The 25,582-nt window shown below is 33.6% G+C and overlaps 2 protein-coding genes and 1 long non-coding RNA gene across 7 annotated transcripts in view; 2 read left to right on the forward strand and 1 right to left on the reverse strand.

Moving 5' to 3' along the window:
• LOC127709817 (deleted in malignant brain tumors 1 protein-like) overlaps window positions 1-14,607 on the forward strand; it is a 127,522-nt gene extending 112,915 nt beyond the window's left edge. For 4 of the 5 annotated variants that reach the window (XM_052215472.1, XM_052215471.1, XM_052215475.1 and 1 more), the window contains 4 exons: window positions 1,015-1,127; window positions 10,016-10,183; window positions 12,677-12,850; window positions 14,030-14,607. In XM_052215472.1, the coding sequence (XP_052071432.1) occupies window positions 1,015-1,127; window positions 10,016-10,183; window positions 12,677-12,850; window positions 14,030-14,160 (586 nt within the window). In that variant the 3' untranslated portion in view covers window positions 14,161-14,607. The remainder of the gene's footprint in view (window positions 1-1,014; window positions 1,128-10,015; window positions 10,184-12,676; window positions 12,851-14,029) is intronic. The other variant, XM_052215473.1, reaches the window with a different exon arrangement.
• On the forward strand, window positions 3,814-6,053 carry LOC127709819 (uncharacterized). The gene is made up of 3 exons (XR_007985775.1): window positions 3,814-3,937; window positions 5,287-5,363; window positions 5,648-6,053. It is a non-coding gene; the product is annotated as an uncharacterized LOC127709819 (long non-coding RNA).
• A 1,551-nt stretch (window positions 14,608-16,158) lies between the features above and the next one.
• On the reverse strand, window positions 16,159-24,077 carry LOC127709818 (L-xylulose reductase-like). The gene is made up of 7 exons (XM_052215477.1): window positions 24,019-24,077; window positions 22,297-22,394; window positions 21,848-22,002; window positions 21,348-21,390; window positions 19,103-19,273; window positions 17,419-17,545; window positions 16,159-16,774 (listed from the first exon to the last, which is right to left on the reverse strand). The coding sequence occupies exons 1-7, from the start codon at window positions 24,068-24,070 to the stop codon at window positions 16,671-16,673; spliced, it is 750 nt and encodes a 249-aa protein (XP_052071437.1). The 5' UTR covers window positions 24,071-24,077; the 3' UTR covers window positions 16,159-16,670.
• Between the last annotated feature and the right edge of the window lie 1,505 nt (window positions 24,078-25,582).

The following is a 25,582-nucleotide window of genomic DNA, read 5'->3' on the forward strand; positions in this document are numbered from 1 at the left end:
ATACCACTCATTACATAGTAAGTGCCCCCACACATCTGAGACTCTATCATTTAAATAAATGTGTTTTTGTTCACCAGCAATCAGTTTTGCTATTGTAGTGTTGTAAAGTTGATTTTTATACCCCACGCAACAAGTCCATCCGTCCGTCAGTCCTTCAGCCTGTTCTTGTTGTCACAACTCCTCTGAAATCACACTACAGAATTTCATGAAACTTTGTCGATTGGAAGGACATACTATGTAGATGTGCATATTGACAGTAAATTATGATTCAATTTTTTTTCTACGAGTTATGCTCCTTTGAACTTAGAATTTTTGCCTAAATGTACTGCTGCAACAGTTTGTCATCGCAACTCCTCTGAAACTGCACAACAGAAATTCATGATACTTTGTAGTTAATGAGGACACATTATGTAGATGTGCATATCGACAAGAAATTATATCAGATGGCTTTTTTAGGAGTTATGAGTTTTGAACTTAGGAATCTGGTGAGATTTTGTTTGCCCAGTGACAATGTTGGGCTGGGGTTTGTTAGCGTGCTCACAAAGGTTCTTTAATCAGTCCAGTCCTCTATAAGAAAGGTAACAGACCAATAACTTATATATAGCCCATGGTTTCAAGTATGACCTGGGTCTATCTTAAAAATGTCTTACATCCTAAATATGATTGTCTGCAAGTGTAAACATGTTTTAATTCAAAGCCTCATATGATCACTGTGAAACTTTCTGGATTGCATATATCTCTTTTTAGTGAATTTATTGATAAAACAGTTTTACTTGCCAAAATTTAGTTTATTAAAGATTAACATTTTTTATACGTGAATACTGGTAAATTTATTGCAAGAACATGTATGATCCTAATATTCAAGAAAAATTTGAATAACTGAGGACTTTAGAAACTTTTACATAGCCAGTCATATCTGAAGTTTGAGATAACAGAGTAATTGTTTAGACTTACATAGCCAGTCATATCTGAAGTTTGAGGTAACAGAGTAATTGTTTAGACTTTTATTTACAGTGTACTTAAATCCAAAATAACCATAAGGACAGGGGATCACAACCACAAGACATTGGATGTTTATGAACAAGAATTTGACGTAGAAGCTGTTCTCACTCATGATCAGTATGACTGTAAGTATATGAAAGTGTCATGAAATAGAAGTTCCTTCCTAATAATATACAAGTTCCAAAGGAAAGAAATGTTCTGTAAAATTATTTCCATTAAACAAATTTAGGAACAAATACTGTAATATTTTTTCCTAACAGAATACAGATTATAGAATATTTGTTCCGTCAAATAACAAAGTTTACCATGACACTTTTGGTAGGCGGAACAAATCAATCAATGTTTACTAAAGTATTCATTATAATTAATCTCTTGTTTTAATATTTCATTCATATTCATTTTGTTCAAAAATATAATGGATATCAACTAAGTTCTCATAGAAGCACAGTTTACATTTTTCCTATATAAAACCTAATATGTGACAGAATTTGAGGTGTATTTTTCACTTTTAAAGTATTTGTACCACTCACCATTACTTTGTATTAAATAAATGTACTGGGTACATAGGTTTTACATGTGCCCCAATAGTTTTCAATACATGCAATGTCATAGTTTAATATTCTATGCTTCTGCTTCTTATACTTCAGTTCTACCTGCATGCTGTAGCATAGCAGGTAGATTAAAAATTCATTAAGTAAGTAAGTAAGTAAATTTACAGGGCAGAGGTGATAAAAAGTATTTACTCTTTATAGAAAATTCTTCTTTATCCCTATAGATAAAAAAGTAACAATGCAAATATTACAGAAATATTTATACCATACATTATTTGATGCTATAAAACAGTTTCTTTTCATCGTTTCAAGTTTTAATTTCTATCTGGTGAATAGTTTATTGAAATAAAATATGTCTGAAGGAAATAACTATAAATGGGGAAAGAAGGGGAAGTAACTCTAGGAATGTTTGTTTTTTAATGTCCATTGCATAAATTGGTTTGCTAAAATTTTTATTTGTCTGTCTGAAGTGACCAACTAATATTTTTATAAGCACAGGGCTGGTAAATATTTTCTTGCATGCCATTCTTGTTAAATTAAAACATATTTAGATTTGTTTGTCTTACTAAAAAAAAGCAACTAGCCAGATGCTCTGGGATTAGTATAATATTTTAAGTGACAGCTCCACTCTAACATACCCCACATGTTAGGAGACTTATTTCAGTTACCTGTTAACTTTACAAAAATCATCTCTGAATCTACCAAACCAATTGCAACCGAAATTTGCCACAATCATGCTGAGGGTATTTTGTTGAAAATTAATCAGCAGGTCAAGGTAAAACAGTTAAAATGACAAGAACAATAGGATTTACAAAAAGTCAACTTGGCAGAATTTGTCAAATGACCCCGTATAGGAGTTATTGCCATTAGATGATGATTTTTACCCTGTCAGCTTAGTTTTTAAGGAAACTAAAGTTGAAAGAGAATCTTTTGACAGTAAAAATGTTCAACAAAATATGATGTACGAATAAGTTAACAAATCATCAATTGACTCCTTTTACTAGTTTTTGTCCTTGAAAGACTAATTTCACTAATTTTTTGCAGAACTAAGGTTAAAATTTTAAAAAGCAAATGTGTTCAACAAAATTAGATCTAGAAATAAGTCAACTTGGTCAAGTTGTCAATTCACTGATTATAAGAGTTATCGCTCCTGTTATTGCTCTTGAAAAAGGGTTTTTATCCATTCTTTTTTCATTTTTTTAAAGAAACAATTATAGACAAAGAGAAATTGTAAATTGCAAAGATATTAAGCACAATAAGATCTATAAATAAGTCAAACATGCCCAAAATTATCAACTCACTTCTTTTAGGAGTTATTGCCCCTGAATGACCATTTTCACTCATAGAATTTCCAAAGAAAAACTTGAGTTATTAAAAAAGTGAAGTACAGCGTGCGGTCATCTGGTTGCCAACAGTTTCTGTGCAATAACTTGTGAACCGTTCAACAAATGCTTTTCAAATTTTACCTTTGAGGAGTTATGGTCCTTGATCTGATGGAAAATTTTTGTCATCGATGCAATTCATCATGAACCACTCAACCAAGGATTTGTATAGTGGGAAGGATTGGAATCTCGTGGACTATTTGCATTGCCTGTATTGAAATAAGCTGCGTATGATGAGATTTTGCGAGATTTACCGTGATGCATCTCGTTAGTCGTTTTTCGTCCACCATTACAAGTTGAATTTATGTCATTTCCAGATAAACTTGGCCTTTTGTAAGTATACTATAACAAAATTACATGATGTGATACTTTTAAGTGTAAGTTTATGACAGTTCTGATTCAAAAAACAGTTTATATCTTTACAAAACACATTGTCTGCATCTAAATATACTATGCATTTTATCTGTTGGTCATCGTAATAATCCCGCCCAAATAGGCGGTCCAAACCACAATTTTAATCTCAATCTCCTCCTTCATAATAAGGAATTGTGTTCAGAAACTTGAATTATATGAAATAAATGTGTGTGGTGCGTGCATATTCTAAACTATATAGTGTAAGGAGCTTTCGTTGTTGTTATTTTAATGGTTATTTCAGACCAACCGTCAAAAATCGTCCCGCGTCAGTGCAAAAAAGGGTGGACTGATAAAATATCAATAAAGTGCCACAATCGGTCGATTTCAACACTAAAACGTAATTATATCAATTTATCATAGTTTATTTGTTGTACTTTCTAAAACATTTGGCTTTCAAAATGATAACGTGTGATATTATCATATTTTCAAAATACCGCTACGGTTACTAGATGAATCCAAAAGTCGTTATTATGGGCGGGACCAAATTAACATAAATAAACTTCCTGTAGTCCCTCGAACGTGATGAAAAATGTTGACAGTAGAATACATAGTTTGCATCTGTCGTTTCATGGACATTTACACCAAAAGGTATTGCTTTTTCCTTTAGAATTGATATGAAAATGTACTGGGAATTCCTTTATGCCTTCAAGGGTTTACAGAACCCTACTTACGTTCACCACATCAACTGAGTATATCATACAGTCATACTGCACATAGCTAGGCTACTGTCATAGGTGATAGCATATTTTGGCAGTAGTATAAAGTGAAAATATAGGGACACTATTAATTTACAAGTTAAAGGCGTGTTCTTACTATCATATATTAAGACTGTCTATCTCTCCAATTTTTTGGTATACCTCAGGCTTGTACCAAAGATAACAGGAGATAGTTACATTTGTATATGTGTATATATGTGCTTAAAAGTGTGGGGGATAAGGGTACGATTTCAGTGCAACTAATTCAGTTAATGAAATAAAAAATATATATTGCCGTCTTCAGGATAAATCACAAGCGCTCGTCCCAGACCAGTATAATTTTCTGAGGCTTAACTGCCCAAATGAATAAAAAGAAATTTTATGAAAGACTATTTTTCAGGCTTTGTTGTCAAAAAGTGTTCCACAATACACAAAATCTCTTAACACTCATAAACAAAAACCAAAAAGAAAAGAACGGTCCATTCACATGTACATGTATGGAGAATTTGAAAGTAAAATTAGGCACTTCATCAAGGAGCAGTTATAAACTCTCAGCTCACTACTAAAAACTCTTCATACATGTATTGTCAGGACTCTTGGGCGTCTGGGTTCATCATTTGAAATATAAAGAAATACCAAAATAGTCAAAAATTTTAAGTTGTCATGGTCAAACATTTGATATTCTTGGGATAGCTACATGTCTACTAAAGTACATAATAAATCCTTGTTACCCCAATACAATCAACCGGTTATATACTTGTATAGGATGCATAATGTGCCAATGCGGACTTTAAAATTCTGAACTTTTTCTGACCAGACTCCATATTCTACATAAATTCATGTCTTGTATTTTATTATTATTGTGATTTATTATGAACTGTGTTACTTTGTTAATATTCATATATACATTGTATATATATGTAGACCATAAAACCCAAGATAACTGGATTAATTTCAATAAAATACATATCCCAGCATTATTATAGTGAACATGTAAATTACATCTGTTTACATGGTTTAAACAGTAACAGATTATACATAACCCAGCAGTGACGAGTGCCCAATTATTCGTTTTTAAATTACTGCAAAATTCTCTAAATGTTATTTGATAAAAAATAATTATTTAGCTTTAATATATGGACAGCTAGGAGAGTAGCCTACTCTTGATACATAAGTAATAAAATTTCAGTTACTGTGTATAATTGTTTAACATCATATTTGCATTAAGTTTTTTACTTTCAGATGTAAAAGATATTTTGTGTTCTAATAGTACTTCTCTCGGAAGACAATAGTTGGTTATGGCTGTGGATAATAATCAGGTAACTACATTATTAAATATATAAAATAATACTGATACCAGAATTACTTTAAAATCAATATATTCAGAATTTGTGCAAGAATCATACCAGTGTGCCACATCTCTTAATATTTTTTACAGAAAATTTTGCAGGTGTATTTTGTTTTACATGTAATGTTTTATTTTTTTTTGCTTTGAAATTAAATGGATTAATATTATAGTTTTACAATATGGAAAATGTCAGGGAAACCCTAATTATATTTTATGTATTTTAGTCTTACAAAAAAAAATGTTTGTTATTTTCAGGATACCAAAGTTAAAGAAAGGAGATATGTTTCTTTGTGGTGAAAGTGCAAGAAATAACACCATATTCTGACTTACAAAATGATCACTCATACTGCATGCAATACAGGGAGAGGCATCAAACCAAGCCTCTAGAAGACATACATTTGTAGAATGTATTTTCTATGATGTACACGTTGCAGAGGATACTTTATGTTCCAAAAATTCAAATACAAATTGTGTCAGCTCCTGTGACAAACTTAAGACGGAAGTTAACCAGAGTATGAAATCACCATTATCAATATGTAAAATCCAAACAGTGACTATATATTTATTCAAATAGTGTCATGAATGGAATTAAAAAAGGACTTGGAAAATTAACATGTTTTAATATTGCTTTGTGTGTGTGAATAAAATTTGTCAGCAAGAACAAACTTCTTTTATTACAAGACATCCAGAATACATGTCTTCATACATGTCATAGCAGGTACCAGTATTTCTGTGGTTGGGTGTTCCCGGATAGTTTAGTTTGTAACAATGTTCCATTTTTTGGTCTTTCATGCTTGGTTCATAAGGAATGTAAACAAATATTTCATGTGGGCATAAAAATAAGGAGATGTGGTACAATTGCTATTAAGACAACTATCAGGAGATCAAAGGACAAGGATGTAAACGAAGACAGGTCAGTGTTCACTAAGATAGGTTTTCGAGTTCCAATGTAGCTATAGGTACTTTTTGAAAGTGGATAACCAATGGATTTATTGGGTCAATGGGATGAAGGTGGGGTGATGTGGGAATGAATATTTTAGCTTGGTGAGAATTAGTAGAAGAAATAATGTTGCCCGTTCAAGATGAAAATGAATAAGCTGCTGCATTTCTGCCTCACATTAACTTAAGCATGAAAAATTATGTAAAAAAGTGAAAATGAAGCTATGTGACATTAACAATCTGAGCAACAGATAAAAATGAAATAATATTGACTATTTGTGAATAATCTGTCCAAGAGAAATCCTCCTGCCTTACCCCCTAAAAATGTCCACTTATATACAAATGTATGCTCTTAATGCTAATAAAAAATGTCAAATCTTTACCAATATAAAAATAAGGAGATGTATGAATGCCAATGAGACAACTATCCATCAAATTCAAATGAAGTGGATGTAAGCAATTATAGGCAACTGTACAGCCTTCAACAATGAGAAAAACCCATATTGTATACTGTAGTTGGCTCTAAAAGGCCACAATGTGAAAAATGTGAAACAAATTATGAGTAGGGTGTATGACACAATAAGCAGATAACCCATCAAAGTTATTCGTAAAATGCTGTTAGTTGCTTGTGTTACTAATGTTTTTCACAAGGGAAATTTACTTCTACTTGCCATGGGTACAACCATTGATTTTAGGGTATGAATGATACGTTCATTGTTGAAGACCCTACATCAACTGTCAAGATGAAGAACAGGAATAAAAGCCATGATCATTGATAATTTTCTATGTTTTCTATGTATTGTGTGCGATTTAGTCCCATGTACATGTACATTTACTCCATATCTTTTCAGTTTCTATTTTACTGTTGTTTATAATCATGAACTTATTTTTAACTTCCTGCCAGTCCTTCAATGAACTCAAACCTCTATAGTTCCAGTTACAACTCATGTATTTGCAGTTTGATAAAAAAATCAACATACAGATATTGTATGGAGACTTGACTATTCTTGAAGACTGTATGATTTCCTCTTAACTGTCAACATGGTCAATGCTCTTGTGGTAGTTGGGTCAGTTTCATATAAAGTATACTAGAAGAATGGACAAAGACAAGCTGCGAAAATAATTAATTGTTTTGAACTTCTCTTTGGGGTTATCTTAAACAGCTATTACTAGTATCATAAAGATGTGTTGGGCTACTCAAATTACGATCACAAGAAAAACAACAACATAATTACGATAATTTTCGGCAAATGCCAAATGTAAACGACTATCAAAGTTTATTTTCCAGCTTGAGAGAGGCCCTCAATATGACATACTCAGAAGGAATCGTGATATCTTTGCGAATTAAAACAAAATATTGATCAAAGATGCTAAAACAAACTAAACCTAACAACAAACAAGTCAGAAATGATTATCTTTCAATACACGCTGTTCAACGTTAACCGGATATTTACTAACAGGCGCGTATAAATTTATAGTGGCGAGTACGCAACATCTCACGATACACGAGAAGTGTCGATATACCGCGAGATTCCAATCCTTCTCACTATACAAATCCTTGACTCAACCAATGCTTTTAAAATTTTCATATTTTTTTACTGATGACAAAATGGAGGTCAAGTTTGATATTGCAGTTCAGGAGTTATGGTTCTTGATAGATAGGAAAAATGGCAATTTTATGCCGTTTCCATGCAATAACTTATGACCAGTTCAACCAATGCTCTCAAAAAAATTTGTTATTGTTATGTTGGACACTAATTGCCTGAGTGCCATAATGGGTTAGATACATCAAAAGCAAAGGTTAACAGCAGTGAACTAAAATATTGTGAACTTGTGTATACATGTATTTATGAAGGATGTAATTTTGTTTCAAAATTAGACTGAGTACTTGATGAACTGTTCAAAAGAGCATGTACTATCGTCAATAAGTACGAAACTACGATCATAAAACATGTGGACGATGAAAATGAAAATCGGTTCATCTCACTCAGCTAAATACTGTTGACACCTGTTGTCAAATTTCAAAATCAATTGCCTTCACAAATAGTTCTCGACTTGTATTTTTAAGTTTAATTTTTTTCTATTTCAGCTATGCTTAGTTGGATATTGTAAGCCATGTTAACATAACAGTAACACAACGTAACTGCAGACAAAAATATTATTGTTATGTTCATAATTAATCAGTTCCTAACCCAACCTAGCATTCGGAAAATAAGTGTCCAACATAACAACTAGATATCATTGAGATGGGCCCCGCTGTGAATAATGTGTGGTAAAAAATTTGTATCTTTATCATTGGACATGGGGTTGTCAACTGAAACCAAAGTTTTTGACCTTGACCTTTGACCTAGGAAGTTGTACATAAATTATGACACACCCTCTGGTGTTGGTTTATATACATGTCAAGTATAAACTTTGAAATCATAATGATTCTCAAGATATAGGGGGACACGATCTTTACCATAGGACATGGGGTTGTCAACTAAAACCAAAGTTTTTGACCTAGGAAGTTGTACATAAATTATGACACACTCTCTGGTCAGTCTGGTGTTGGTTTATATACATGTCAAGTATAAACTTTGAAATCATAACGGTTCTCAAGATATAGAGTGGACACGATCTTTACCATAGGACATGGGGTTGTCAACTAAAACCAAAGTTTTTGACCTTGACCTTTGACCTAGGAAGTTGTACATAAATTATGACACACCCTCTGGTGTTGGTTAATATACATGTCAAGTATAAACTTTGAAATCGTAATGGTTCTCTAGATATAGAGCGGACACAATTTGTTACGGACGGACGGACGGACAGACTGATCACTATAGGGCGTCCGCCATTCGGCAGGGCCCTAATAACTTTTTCGTTATTGTTACGTTTTCAATGTAATCGTAGCCAGTGCCTTTCATTTTTACCATTCAGGAGTTATGGTCCTTGATAGATAGGAAATTGGCACTTTATGTTGTTTCTGTGCAATTACTTATCAATGGTCAACCATTGTTCTAAAAAAATATATGTGAGCCGATTTAGTCTGTTACTGATGACAAAGTGGTGGTCAAGTTCAATATTGCTGATTTTCATTTGATTTTTGCCATTTAGGAGTTATGGTCCTTGATTGATTAGAAAATAGGCAAAGAATGTAGCAGGTCAAACAAGTCTGAAAGCCCCTTTCAAAATACAGAAAACCTGGTTTGCTTACAGCTTATTCCTTGTATGAGCTTTTTGCAATGTAAAATATAAAAAGAAAGATAAAGAGCAAAAATATGTAGCAAAGATGTTCAGCAATATAAGATCCACCAATAAGTCAACAGGGTTGAAATCATCAATTGAACCGTGAGTGGAGTTATTACCCTTGAAACATGATTTTTTTTTCCATTTTCGTAGTTTTTGCATAAACTATAATAGATAGAGAGAAACAGTTCAATAAAATCCAAAAATCAGTCATTATGACAGTAATTATCAATGGACTTTTTATAGAAATTATTTTTGCTAGTTGATCAATTCAGGCTCTTGGGAGCCTCTTGTTAATTTGATTCATTCTCATGTTTCAGAGATATTACCTGCCCTCCCATTCTAAATTGCATGACATTAAATAGTTTTCGAAAGAATTGGTTTTATTATCCTATATATTTTATGCTTCAGAAATCATCAATATTTTAAAAAGTTCCTTTTTTTTCCTTTAAGCTGATACATATGATAATGATATAGCACTGGTGAAAATTAGTTCTGATGATGGTGAAGGGATAACATTCAATGATTATGTTCAACCAGCTTGTCTACCTGACATGGACACTCTGTATAGAACTGGTACATTGTGTCATATATCTGGATGGGGAAAGACTGAACATGGAGGTAAGATTGTCATCCTTACATGGACCACTTGTCTACCTGACATGGACACTTTGTATAGACCTAGTACATTGTGTCATATATCTGGATGGGGAAAGACTAAACATTGAGGTAAGATTGTCATCTTAACATTGACCACTTGTCTACCTGACATGAACACTTTGTATAGACCTGGTACATTGTGTCATATATGTGGATAGGGAAAGACTGAACATGGAGGTAAGATTGTTGTCTTACAATTGGACAGCTTGTCTACCTGACATGGACACTTTGTATAGACCTAGTACATTGTGTCATATATCTGTGTGGGGAAAGACTGAACATTGAGGTAAGATTGTCATCCTTACATGGACCACTTGTCTACCTGACATGGACACTTTGTATAGACCTAGTACATTGTGTCATATATCTGGATGGGGAAAGACTAAACATTGAGGTAAGATTGTCATCCTAACATTGACCACTTGTCTACCTGACATGGACACTTTGTATAGACCTGGTACATTGTGTCATATATGTGGATGGGGAAAGACTGAACATGGAGGTAAGATTGTTGTCTTACAATTGGACAGCTTGTCTACCTGACATGGACACTTTGTATAGGCCTGGTACATTGTGTCATATATCTGGATTGGGAAAGACAGAACATGGAGGTAAGATTGTCGTCCTTACATGGACAGCTTGTATAGATCTGGTACATTGTGTCATATATCTTGATTGGGAAAGACTGAACATGGAGGTGAGTTTGTCGTCCTTACATGGACAGCTTGTATTATAGATCTGGTACATTGTGTCATATATCTAGATAAGGTAAGACAGAACATGGAGGTAAGTTTGTCATTCCTATATGGACATCTTGTCTACCTGACATGAACACTTGGTAAAGATCTCGTACATTGTGTCATATATCTGGATGGGGGTAAGACAGAACATGGAGGTAAGTTTGTCATTCCTACATGGACATCTTGTCTACCTGACATGGACACTTTGTATATAGATCTGGAAGGTTGTGTCATATATCTGGATGGGGAAGACTGAACATGGAGGTAAGTTTGTCGTTCTAACATGGACAACTTGTCTACCTGACATGGACACTTGGTATAAAGATCTCGTACATTGTGTCATATATCTGGATGGAGGAAAGACTGAACATGGAGGTAAGTTTGTCATCCTTACATGGACAACTTGTCTTCCTGACATGGACACTTTGTATAGATCTCGTACATTGTGTCATATATCTGGATTGAGAAAAACTGAACATGGAGGTAAGTTTGTTGTCCTAACATGGACAACTTGTCTACCCGACATGGACACTTGGTATAGATCTGGTACATTGTGCCATATATCTGGATTTGAAAGACTGAACATAGAGGTGAGTTTGTAGTCGTAACATTGACAGCTTGTCTTCCTGACATGGACACTTTGTATGAGATCTCGTACATTGTGTCAGATATCTGGATTGGGAAAAACTGAACATGGAGGTAAGTTTGTTGTCCTAACATGGACAACTTGTCTACCTGATATGGACACTTGGTATAGATCTGGTACATTGTGTCATATATCTGGATGTTGAAAGACTGAACATGGAGGTGAGTTTGTCATCCTTACATGGACAACTTGTACAAACTTAACACTTTGAATTCTGTATCTGGTTTAGACAAACTCAAACATTGAGATATGCATGTTTGGTTGACATGACCACCATGATATGTATATCATATATTTTGAATCATGTATCTTGCTGAGGAAAGCTTATTTGTCTAAAATGTACACCCTGAAATGTAATTTTGCACATTGTGTATGTTATTATATATGTGGAAAACACTGGAAATATAGGTTTGAGGAACATCAAAAGGTTTTGTTTGACACCTAAAAATACATGCTGCCAGTTTTCGGTTCATGTTGCATGGTTATGTAAGACATATATCTGATGTTTTATATATGAAGTGAAAACTGGAAAGTATTTTTCAGAAAACCTGAAAATGGAGAATCAGAATATAAAGAAGACAATGCAAGATAGAGACAAACCTATAAACTATATCATTTACTTATCAAATGTAAGTGAGTTTTTAGGGAAATGGTCTTTTATTGATTCTCTATTATACACGAAGCTGATAACCCTCTTCTTATCCAATATGGCCACAATAATTGAGCTTACATTGATATACTAACCAAATCAGATTATTAAATCCATTCTCAATTTTATAAGTATTTGCAAAAATTGAATTGAAACTACCTATACTAAAACAGAAAACTTAGATAATTTAAGGATCTTCTTGTCACTGTAGGCAAGTTATATTCATATTATATATAATAGTTGTGATTACATCTCATGGAATATTTTAGTGAGCATAACTAAATCAATTATGCACATCTTAGAGCTGTCATGAAACCATTTTGTGACTTTTAGAACTTTGTTGTATGACAGTTCTTAATAATAAATGATTAAATAGATACAAATGTGAGTCTATAGTATTTTTTTATTTACAATTTCAGTTAGTCCGAATGTTTTGAGGAAAGAAAAAATTCCAATAATGAATCACAGTAAATGTAGAAGTTTGTATAAAAGTGATACCATTACACCACATATGTTATGTGCTGGTTATGAGGAGGGAGGTGTAGACACTTGTCAGGGAGACAGTGGTGGACCCTTAGTATGCAAGGTTAACGGTATGTATTTCCACATATACTGGTTATGAGGAGGGAGGTGTAGATACTTGTCAGGGAGACAGTGGTGGACCCTTAGTATTCAAGGTTAACGGTATGTATTTCCACATATACTGGTTATAAGGAGGGAGGTGTAGACACTTGTCATGGAGGCAGTGGTGGACCCTTAGTATGTCAGGTTAACGGTATGTATTTCAACATATACTGGTTATAAGGATGGAGGTGTAGACACTTGTCAGGGAGGCAGTGGTGAACCCCTATTATGTCAGGTTAATGGTATGTATTTCAACATATACTAAGTATACAGTATAGGTACTTACAAAGTATATATATAGTAGGAGATCAAGGGGCCTGTAGAAGGCGTAGGACCCCCTTTGATAGCCCCAAAAAATAAAAGTTCTCAGGTTTTTCACGATATGTATTTAAGTTTGGAGCATAAAATTGTCAACCTATTGGAAGTATATATTCAATTAATGGTAATTACATCCCCTATCAAAAATCCTGGATCGGCCCCTGTACTGGATACATAACTTTTCTAGGGGTACAGTTCTGGATTTCAATAGTCCATGGTCATGGACCATTTTTTTTTGAATGACAGACTTTGAATGACACTAAAATCCTTAATTACTTAAAATTAATATTCATATCCAATTTATTTGACTTAACTAACAAAATCTACTAAACATTCATATTTTAACCTAGTTGCCAAGAAGTGGAACACAACTTATTATATAAGGACTATCATTTGGTTTCCAGAAAATTGTCAAAGGTCTGGTACACAAACTAGTAGTAGAGCGAACTTTAGGCAAAATTTTGTGGTTTCCATGTGTTTTTATCATTTGAACCATATTTATTACTTTTACCAAATTTTATTTGATATTGCTGTATGAGATGAAAAAAAAGTGTATTGACTTTGAGTCGCTTTGTCAAAGGCGAAGGTCACAGTAGTAATTTAGAGACAGAAATTAGGGCAAAAATTTGGTTTTGAGATGTTGTCTTTTCTGGCCTACTAAATTATAATGGGAGTGTCTTTGCAGACTCTACAGTCTCTACGGTACTGGACACAAAAATCTGTGAGTTCCACTTCAAATCCTTAAGGTCACAGCTCATTTATGCACCTATGTTGCCTCTGTGTGTTTTTTTGCTGTTCATGAACTGACAAATCCCTACTTACTTTTGTAGATAAATACACAGTACTTGGAGCTACATCCTGGGGGAATGGGTGTGGTGATGCCGGATCTCCTGGTGTCTATGCACATGTTAGAGGTCTTCTACCTTGGATAACAGACCAACTTAAAAAATATAACCAGTAAATACTGGTTCTCAAATATCTACCAATTCATATTATCCTTACCCTTACCCTTACCTATAAACTGTACCAAAACAACAACTTCGTTATGTTTTGAAATTAGTTGAGTTGATAATGAGAAATTATAAAACGAGCGCTGTTTACCTGATAGTTATGAAAGCATGTATACCAATTCCCTTATTTGATGCTTTTATATCTTTGGTTTATACTTATTATCATCAGTTATATTAAAATGTCTTGAGGTCATATTGGAAATTATCTCGAGTAACAGGTGTCTTATGTAATATGTTGTAGGTAGTTACACAGCTTTAGGAGTTGTATCATGGGGCAATGGTTGTGGAGAGGTTGATATGCCTGGAGTTTATACGAATGTTCAAAAATTATATCCATGGATTGTAAAACAGTTAAAGAAAAATACTTAGTTTACAACATTAAAATTTAATGGTGTTTATTAATGTCTTCTTTGCATGACATGTGACAATTTATGTAAAGTTCGTAATAGGTGTTCATACCTACACTTAAATTGATAAGGCTACTTTTGATAGACCATTATTATGTTGATATATAGCTCTTCCTCTTGTGACATCATCGGTTGTGCCAAGAGCAACACAACAGGTGTCACTTGTGAAGCAGGATCTGCTTACCATCGCGGAGCAAGCACCTGACATAACACTGGATTCCTATTGGGGTTCGTGTTGATTTTCTGTACAGTGTTTTGGACCAGCCCAGAAGTTAGCACTTCTGTGTTGACATGACATAACAATGATATGGTCATATTTATGAATTTATTGTTTACAAACCTCCGAATTGCTTGAAATACTGGCGATTTTCTTCCCCATGAAAAGATTACCTGAGCTGTATTTGGCAAAACGTTTTAGAATGTTTGGTCCTCAATGCTCTACAACTTCCTACTCGATTTGGCCTTTAAACGTTTTTAATTCAAGCGTCACTGATATGTCTTTTGTAAACAAAACACGCGTCTGGTGTACAAAATTATAAGCCAGGAGTATTTTGGATCAGATTTTTAATAGACTTTTGTTTCATTTTTTGCCCTTTTTATTTTTTATGCCATTTCTTGTGTTTTTCTTCGACTTGTTTTTTTTTATTTTACCCTTGCTTTATTCCAACCATTTTATTGACTGTTGTACTGTTTCGCTATATAAACACTTGAACCTGGAATGAGGCCCTATAAACTGACCTATGCTGCAGTTATTACTGTATAGGTCATGCTCCTTCTTTTCCATCTAATGTTATAGTGTTCTCTTCTAAAGTAGTTTTAGGTAAATTTTTATCAGATGAATAGTTTTGGTATGCTGTTGCATATATATTTGAAAATATAAATTGTGACCCAGAAGTTGGGTTTGTATGATTCACTTTTGATATTAAGATATGATAGACTCAGTCTTACTATGGTTTGCATTAACAGCCATGCCTCTCATTTTCGGATAGACGGCAAGGCCAACTTTCTCCCTAGAAAAGTTGTGTTCTCAACCGACCCTCATTGCCAATTTCTAGATGTAAGTCAAGATATGAGGCAGATATTTCTGTATCTGTTGTATCCTTTATTTCAAGTTCGATAGGATAGATGCGTTCAACATAGTCACCAAACATTGAATTATTTAGGGAGAGGATATCATCTATATAGTGAAACGTGAAGATAAAGAATAATGCAAGCTTCTTTTGGTTCTTCGTAGGAAGCTCCTGTATGAAGTCAGCCTCATATGAATAAAGGAACAGGTCGACAAGTTGTCAGTACCTCATTCCTATATCAAGCAGTTTATGTTATGTGATTTACACACCAAAACGATGTTGTTTGGTGCTATATCTGTGGGGAACAACCAACATATTTGTCATGGATGTAGGACAGGTGCTTAGCAACATTTGGGTCCTTGAAGATTGATGTAGCATCTACGTCTTTAATGCGTTTAGCCCATTGCCTTGCATACTCCTCGACTAAATCTATCACTATTTTGAAGTTGTGTTTCCAATTGATGGATTTCGGTTCAAATCATCTTTAATAACCTGATAGAATCTACAACAAGAATTAGTGTCAACACTTACAGACACGAGGTAAACGCAAAAAAAAAAGTAGCCGAATAAAGGTCGAAGTTAAAATAAGTCACAAATCTGGTATGCAATAATGTCCAATTTTTTGTATTGCCGCACTATCTTATTTCCGTGTCCAGTCAACTTCGAAATTAGGGTCAAACTCGTAATTTGTCATATAATTCAAATAGTGAACGTGTGTATTAGGTTTCAAGTACAATATGATTTCTTCTATGTTCTATAAACCATTATTAATTAAATTATGTTTTGCAGCCGTAGTAAAACAGCAATAAGAAATCGTGCTTTGATTATTCCTTATTTTCTATTATCCTAGCTTAGAAGTCCATAGTTCTAAAATTGATAAAAGCTGAAGCTTAGCAGCTATATGTCACAACATCATTACATATGAAATAAAATTCGGCCCAATATCCTTCGTCTATTCTAAGGTTGACATACTGTATGGATGAACTAGCGTACGCCGTATCCTGCATCTATCCTTAGATTAATTCCGTGTGTGGATGAACATTTGTCACTTAGCAAGAACATAACTGTATTCACAACATCTTCCATCTCTGTAAAATAAAACAAAGTCTGAAAATGATTATGCTTATATCTAAAATAAAAAACAACACTTATAAATTTCATGCGTCCCAAGCGCTTTTCTGGATTGACCTTCAGCAGGAACGCTCAAAGCAAAATATTTGAAAGCCAAGGATGTATAAGAACCGAAACAGATTAAAAGCTATATAACCTAAAAGGACCAGAAACACTTTGCCAAATCCATCTAAGGCCTACTTTGTCTGAAGTAGTTGAAACCTTAGTTTGTTAATGATTTCGGAATTTAACAACGGACACTTTAGAAAAAAATGTTGGTTATAAAGCATGTCAGTATCGAAGAACTGATTACTGAGCTTATAATACCATCAGGACTGATAGTCTACCAGCAACGATATCAACCCTGTTCTGTAAAAAATGAAAACCACACTATAAATTTCATGCGTACCTAAATATATATAAAGTTTTATAACCGGTCCATGCACATAGAATTGTCCATTGTTGAAATAAGGCCACAGTAGTTTACCGATGAACAAATCTCATAAATCGATTAAGAAAGACAAATTAAAACAAGGGAATCGCGTGAACGCCAAGAAGGGACAAGATAATTCTGAATGATCAGAATTGTGGAAAATATAAAATCAAGTCCGTGTTTTTATACCTATAAATTTTCCAAGTGGATGCAATTGTCTGAAAACTTCAAGTTGATCTGCTTTTTCTGGTTTCCCCCAAGCCTCTCTTGTTAGGTCTGTCCAAACAAGACTAGGATTTACGCTGTTCACTCGGATCTGAAAAATTAACAACTTATGTTAAACCTAGGAGGTATAGAGATAAAATACTTTTGACCTCCTCAGTCTGAAAAGTTCTTACTCATTTAACTTTTTGGGGGAAGGGTCGTCATATTGACGTGAATCTTTATTTTGCCACACTAGTCCAGCCCTGGCCTCAGTGACTTATTTTGTTTTCACTGAGTTGAGTTTTACGTCAATTACCTTCAATGGAACAAGGTCTTGGAATTATTTCTCAGTATATATCGAGACAATGTAAGGGAGTTCTAATACACACAAAAAATCAGTGGTGAAGATACATCCATAAATATTTCAACAATACTCAAGAAACGCTTTTCGGATATCGTCATACAAATTTCAATTCGTCCTTTTAGGAGCATAGCAACGTCGCGGTAATATAGCGTAACTGATGGAAACAATATTTCCACAGCTCTATACAACGGAGAAGTAACTAAGTTATGATTTGATTTTGATTTTTGGTGTTTTAACGCCACTTTTAAGCACCGCTTTTGGGCTATTTCGTGGCGGCCAGTTTTTATTGGTGGAGGAAGCCGGAGTGCCCGGAGAAAACCACCGACCTTCGATAGGAAAACTAACAATCCTAGTCAATTAAGATTGGAGTGGAGTGCACCCGCACGAGCGTGGTTCGAACTCACAACCTCAGTGTTGACTGGCTAGTGATTACAGTAGTAACTACTTAGACCACTCGGCCACCGAGGCCCCTAACTAAGTTATGTTAATTGTTTATTTTATCAAGATTTAAGATTTGTAAAACATTTTTTTGTATTAAAACTCTATGACAATCGTCCCGTAGAAATAATGCCGGGAGCTTGCACCCTTGAAGGTAATGGAGGGGGAACTGGGTTTCAAAATAGTTAAAATTATACTAAGATAATTCACTAAGGCCAGGGCTTGAAACGTTTTGTGAGTTCTAAAGATCAAATGCAATACACTATACTTAAGTTAGACATAAAGAAATCAATATGTTGCGTAAAAAACTCATAAAAACACCAGGCTTATGAGGCTGCAACCAAACAACACGCTCATGACGTCTGGTTATACACCGCCTAAGAAAGTATGGGGCATTATCTTTACCATCAATTTGTAGTCTCATAACTACGAACTTGGTTACCTTGTGCATTAAGATTTGAATTATATTCCAAATTACGGTTTTCGTCCCGATTTCATAGATCAATGAAAACGGAAATATGATAGTGTTAAATCAGTACATTTTTAGGTTAACATATTTTTGGGTGAACTAGTCAACCATAAAGTATTGGTCATATTTACTTTGAAACTTAGTACACACGTTGATTATCATATGAACTATTTAAATTATATGCCAAAATTTCATGGTTCACTGATAAAGAAATGTAATGCGAGCTATGGAACATATTATTGTTTCAATTTCAGGTATAAGATGTAATGTTGTAGTCATAATTTGAACTAGAATTTATACGATGAGGTCTTAGTTCTAATTCCATAAATTTGTATTCTTCAAAACTTACATTCTTATTATGAGACTTAAGTACTTATACATATTTGATTAGTACTTACATTATGAGGTCCAAGTTCTAATGCCATACATCTAGTTAGCATATCGACAGCAGCTTTACTAGGACAGTACGCAGAATGCAACTTGTCGTCAATAACACTTTTTGAGGATATGCTTGAGATGTTTACTATAGATCCTCCCTGACCTCTTTCTACCATTCCTTTAGCTACGACCTGTTAAAACAATTCAAACCATTAGAACACAGCTGCCGAAGTTTTTTTTAAATTTTAACCTCCAGCATCACTGAAGAGACATTAATTGTCGAAATGCGCATTTGGTACAGTAAAATTGATACCGTTTTGTTATAACATTTTTAAACTAATGAAAAGAGGAACTATTTTTTTCATGTTTAAATACATTTTTGGGGTAGAAATGAAACTACGGTTTTGTGAGAAAAAAAGAAAACATAATTAAAACTAATACAGTGTCTTATAAACGGCGAAAATACATTTTGTTTCCATACAAAGTATTCAAATATTATTATAAAAAAAACCCAGAAAAAAACCGGACGCAAATACCTCTTTTAAAGTATAAATGAACCCGATCTTGTACAAAATGAACAAATTATTAAAAACGATGCTTCAGTCTTAATCGGCAGTGGTTGCTTATGATTTACCTAGTTCTAATAGAGTAAGCATTCTGATGCTTTTCTTCTGTTGTATTGCTGGCTTTGGGAATTTTTTCGAAAAAAAAAAATTTTTGCAGACGGAAGATCTACCTAACTATGGTGGGTGGTACGATCTACAATGAGTTCAAGTACGTCTGTAATCGTCGTCCGTTTTCTCAAAATTGTAATAACCTTTTCATCTGAAACAACTGAACCAATTTCAACTTAACCTGACGTGAATTATCCTAGGGTTTCCAAAATAAAGTTTTTGTTGCATGTTCTAACCAATTATCCAATTAACCAACATGATTGCATTGGTTAAAAGTATATTTGTGCCAAGACTCCGTGTTGAAGGCCGTACTTTGACCTATAATGGTTTACTTTTACAAACTGTGACTTAGATGGGGAGTTGTATCATTGGCACTCATACCACATCTTCTTATATCTATATAAGGGTAAAATGGACTATCGAACAATGTCGAATATCTTAAGTAACCATATTAGTAAAAGGAAAAATCAGAATCTCAAGATCTTCCTTCTCATTGATTTGAAATTATCAGATGAATTGAACATAGTTATTGCCCTTAAGGTAGAGCGGGTGTCTTCTGCCATTTTGGATTGTAAAATAGCAGAAAACAATCGGCCTAGATCTTAAATGAGATATATTATACATTTTTATAATGTTCATCTAAATAAACAAAATTGTTTTTTTTTTTTACAAATACAGAACATTTTTGTTTGATTTTTTTTTCAACTTTGCCATATATTGGGGAGATAACTCAGATAATGTAAGGAATATGTTAGGAATTTACCTAATTTTTTTTGTAGCAAAAAAACGAGAACCATAACCTCAATTTTTCTCTATATTTTCAGAAAGCACATTATACGAGCTATCTTCTCAGTTTTACTTAGATATTCTATCGTTTGATTTTCTTTCTATCACACAAAATTGGGGTTTTCATGGATAATCCATACAAATTCGGACAACCTGTAGCTTGAAAAAAAACCGTGACTTATACTTTTATTGTATTTATGAAAAAAGCATGATAAAAACTACATTTTGGAAAATCATTAAGACATTGTATCGTTTTCAATGTTTAGACCATCTACCTCAAATTGCGGGTTTAAATTTTTTTTAAGTGTTTGACTTTTATCTCCAACAATTTTATAATAGAACCATTGGATTTCTCCTTCAAAGAGTTATTGTCCTTTAAGGACTTCTTTTTAGCAATTGATCGGGTTTTTGTCTATTTTGTCGAAAATATATAATAAATAGGTAGAAAATGAAAATAATACTCTATAAATTTCGTGCTTCCGAAGTGCTTTCTTGGATTTACCTTCAAACAGGAACGCTTAAACAAAAGCATACGAAAGCCAGTGATGAACAAATACGTTGAAACGATAGATGCTATATGACCGAAAAGAAAAATTCAAATGTGTTGCCTTTTATTTCAAAAACTATAACCAAATGCTAGAAACTGTAAACAACAAAACTGATCAGCAAAACAAGATATATGTTTGACAGTTTAGCGATTCAGGATCTTTAGAGCCTCTTGTAAATTGTGAAGCAGTTATACTAGTAGTAAAATAAACACTTGAGAATACTTGAAGCAACTGCTACAGAAAATGTAAATGACTACCTGTGAAACGTTGAACGTCGCATTAAAATTAGTATTCATTACACTGAAATAGAAACATAATTATAAACATTAATATTGGTCATAAGATGCAAAACAAACATGGACTAGTTTATGTTAAACATCTGTATTACGTTATCTTAATCCAAAAACGAGTTCTTCGTAAAAAGAGAGTGCTTACAACTCCTTGAGTGTTTTAGCGGCCCGTTGTGTGGCTGTTTTTCTGTTTCTTTCTAGCATACTCACTTTTCCTTATGGCAGTTTAAATTTCCAACCCTTCGTAACAATACACTCAATTTGCAGAACCTACATATATGATTTATTGTTTATGAGTTATATATACTGTAAATAATACTTGAGTTTTTACAAGAAATTCATATAACAAATTCTACAAAAGAAAGTGTAAATTAGCATTCGCTTGCTATGTATAACCTAAATTATAAAAACAATAATTAAACATATTTCAATCATATCAACACGTCAAGGAAATGTCATAATCTTACGCGTCTAAGTTTTCTTTACTCATTTCCAGAAATGGTTGCCATCTTCCGATACCTGCATTGTTGACAAGGAAATCTACTGGCCCCTTATGTGTTACTATTTCTCGTGTTTTCTCCCAGTTTTGCAGGTCTATCTGATAAGTGTTGATATTGGGAATCTAGCCAAAATAAATAGATAGTTGAATATATTCAAATTAAATGAAATGGTATTTGTACAACAGGAAAGTATATGTTTTGTTAAGAGAGTTTTTAAGATCTCTAACAACAGCAACATTCAAAAGTTGGTTTAATTTTGCTATGATACAAATTCCAAAAAACACTGCCGATGTTGATTGACACGAGAGTATGTATATTTTATTACAAATCTCCCAAATTCCATGGCCAGGCTTTATATTTGAAGAAAAATAGAATAACAAAAGCTAGTCTTCAAAATTTTTGAAATAGAAAATTACCTCGACCTTCAAGCTATCTAGGTCTGCCTGTGTTCTACCAAGGGCAAATACCTCTGCTCCTAGTGCTACTAACTGAACCGTTATTGCTCGACCAATACCTTAAAATAGCAAAGTACATATGATTTTAAAAAGTAGAACAAAATGTTCGACGTTTTGTTTTGATCGACAACATATTAGTTGAGTTTGGTGGATTGATATTTTTGACTTTTTGTTGGTATTCTAATGGGTACTAATTGTGCACCTACTAGCCGACTTTTTTGTATTAATATGAAGCAGAGTTCATACAGAACAGTCTCAAAGATTAAAGGGAAAAGTATCTTGCAAGGCTCTTTAATTTCACCTTCAGATATATTGATGATGTCCTGACACTCAATAGCTAATTTTTCATTGCTACTAGTGTGAATTATCATTTCACATAACTCACTTGTCACTTGATATAACTGAACATTAACTTTTCAAGGATATTTCATGTCAACACCCACATTCTACGTAATGGGTTGTTGATATTCTCGGGGATGAAACGTCAACCAGCAGTAGCGTAGACGCAGGGATAATTTATTTGTCTCATCTGACTAGCGACATGTTTTCGCGGTCTTAAATCTTTAGATATCAGCATAGTAGTCTGTTTTTAAATTTAATGATTATGTCCATACCTGATTCTGACTATTGATTCACATAGTGGGTGATGCATGCATAGCACCGGTCGCGCTCCTTTTGGAATTCCTGCGAGATCCCCTGTTTTGTTATACCTTTATTTGAATCTTCTATGGATTTATGACATTTGTTCATTAGTAAACTATTATTGCCGCTTATGCAGAAATTGGATATAATTCAAAGGAAAATGTTTAGTATTTGTTATTTCATTCTTTTACCTGTTCTGAGATGAATTTTCGGTTCGAAAAAATGAAAACAACACTGTATAAACTTTAGTGTGAAGCGCTTTTCTGTTTTTTTGTTGTTGTTGTTTAATCAAATAACGTGATCACTACTTCAAAAAATACATTTCTCTCTGTTTATTTACGATTTCCCATTCATTTGACACATGACGTTTATCACTGAAAAGTTGATCGTAGTCCTCATAAAAAACCGCCATTTTTTTCCTTCTGAACAGGAAGAAAAATGTGACGTTTTGATTTGAAGTAGTATAAGTTGTCTTTGCGATTGATAATCATTTTGAAAAGCATAGTAGAAATATCAACAGGCAATCCAATTAGAAAAATTGAATGATAGACACCACAGGCACCAAGCAAAGAAGAAGACAGATATACAAATATTGCTTCCACAAAGCACAAATGAATTAAATGTTAAAAATATAAAGTTACAGTTCTGCGAATTGCATTTATATCTGAAAATGAAATGGTGTGTTTCAGATGGTTAACAGTTCTTTCTCTATCTATTGCATCCGTAGTATTGCGCAAGATCAATGTTTGAATATATAAATCACATTCGGTTATAAGTTGCATCAAGGAAATCGTCCTTAACATTGTTAACTGTAATGCATATATTCCATAATGGTCTAAAATTTGATTTGGTACCACATTTTGTCTTTCACTCTTAAAAAATAAAGCTGTAGCTCCTAACGCAACTTTTGTGTTTTGTATTCATTTCGAAAATAAACGCAGTTGTAACTTTCATAAATATTTCCTGTCATACGAAATATAAGTTATCAATACATGTGCATCGTATATATAAATGTACCCTTATTTCAGAGCTTTTCCATACCTTTTCCAGCACCTGTTACGATTGCTCTCTTTCCATTAAAGTTTACCTCCATTTTTACATGTAAAATTCAAGGCCATCTACATGTTATGATAAGCGTTGTATTTTTAGTAACAAGTATCAACGGAAGAAGTAAACCGTGTCATATTTCATTTACTAGTAAAAGATTTCTCTTCAATGCGTTACAATGCAAGCTAGTGCACCAGCTATAAGATGAACTGTCTACACATCTATCGATGATTTTGAATGATTGCTTTTGGTGTATAACACAGGCGTTTTTTCTTTTTTTCACCTGACAGATTTCTTACCATATTTTGTGGTTGGAACCTTGAATCCTTATTAATTTCTTAATTTATGACATGGAAACTTTAAGGAAACGTGTATCTGGCATACAAAATTTTAATCCTGGTATCTATGATGAGTTTTTTTATAACATTAGAGGGTATCAGGCAGGAACCTGAATGTATTAATTAACGGCCAAATACAACTTACGTTTTTGTAACTTAATACTTTTTTTTAGAATATTTGTGATGCCATAACTTCTGGAATATTGAAAGGTTACAAGAATTTGATCTTCAATAGTGCATAAAGCATACATTTGAATATACGCACTAAGAAATTATAAATATGTTAATACATTATCAAATTAAGCAACCTACGTATACATTCTCGCGTCTTCCTGAAATTCGAAATTATATAGACAATAGCTCTCATTCTAAAAACTGGAAACTTATATCCATTTATATGACTTCCTGTATAGCGGCACACTCAAAAAATTAAATGTTTTTCCTGGACCACAAACTGGAGTGAAGTATATAACTGAGTTCTTTTGAGACAATTAACACAAATAACAATGCAACTTAACCTGTGTGATCCAGAAATCAAGGTGATTCTCCCAAATGAAACCATAGAGAAACATTACCCCAAGGTTTGTCTCCCGCGAAAACTTGCTGACCCAAGCACTGAGAAATCAAGTAGGTGACTATATGAAAAGATGACACTACAATTTATGAAAAAGAAGGCCGAATGGTGGCTTTCCACACAACTCAAGAAAGACTACAACCGTGGATTAAAGCCCTGAATCTGTATTTCTATGAAAGAAAAGTGACAAAGTGATTACATGGGTAAACAACCCCCAAACAATCTCTTCATCCCAGAAGTCTATTACCATTGATGTGAAAAACAACAAAAATGAAAGACTGTACAAATTAACATTCTTTATCAAAACAGGGCTCACACATGTACAGAGTAGTCACCACCATGAATGTATTCACACAGAGTTTCCTAGTTTAATGTCAATAATAAGGGAATTATCTGGGACTCACCCCGCAGAAATAAGCAAGGATATCTTGTCGCAATCAGGTGAAATAGATGATAATACTAATGTTTAAGAGGTTATTAACACTAAAAGCCAGCATAACATCAATGATAGGATTTGCTGTGCTAGTGGTGAGACAACATACACATGTTTTTAATGATCAACCTACAAAATTACTCCCATCAGCAACCCTAACAAAAGAATCTAACCGCACCTACACAAGCACATGTAGCCAATGTGATTTTGATA

This window comes from Mytilus californianus, unplaced genomic scaffold, assembly GCF_021869535.1.
Source record: "Mytilus californianus isolate M0D057914Y unplaced genomic scaffold, xbMytCali1.0.p SCAF_7, whole genome shotgun sequence".
Classification (NCBI taxonomy): domain Eukaryota; kingdom Metazoa; phylum Mollusca; class Bivalvia; order Mytilida; family Mytilidae; genus Mytilus; species Mytilus californianus.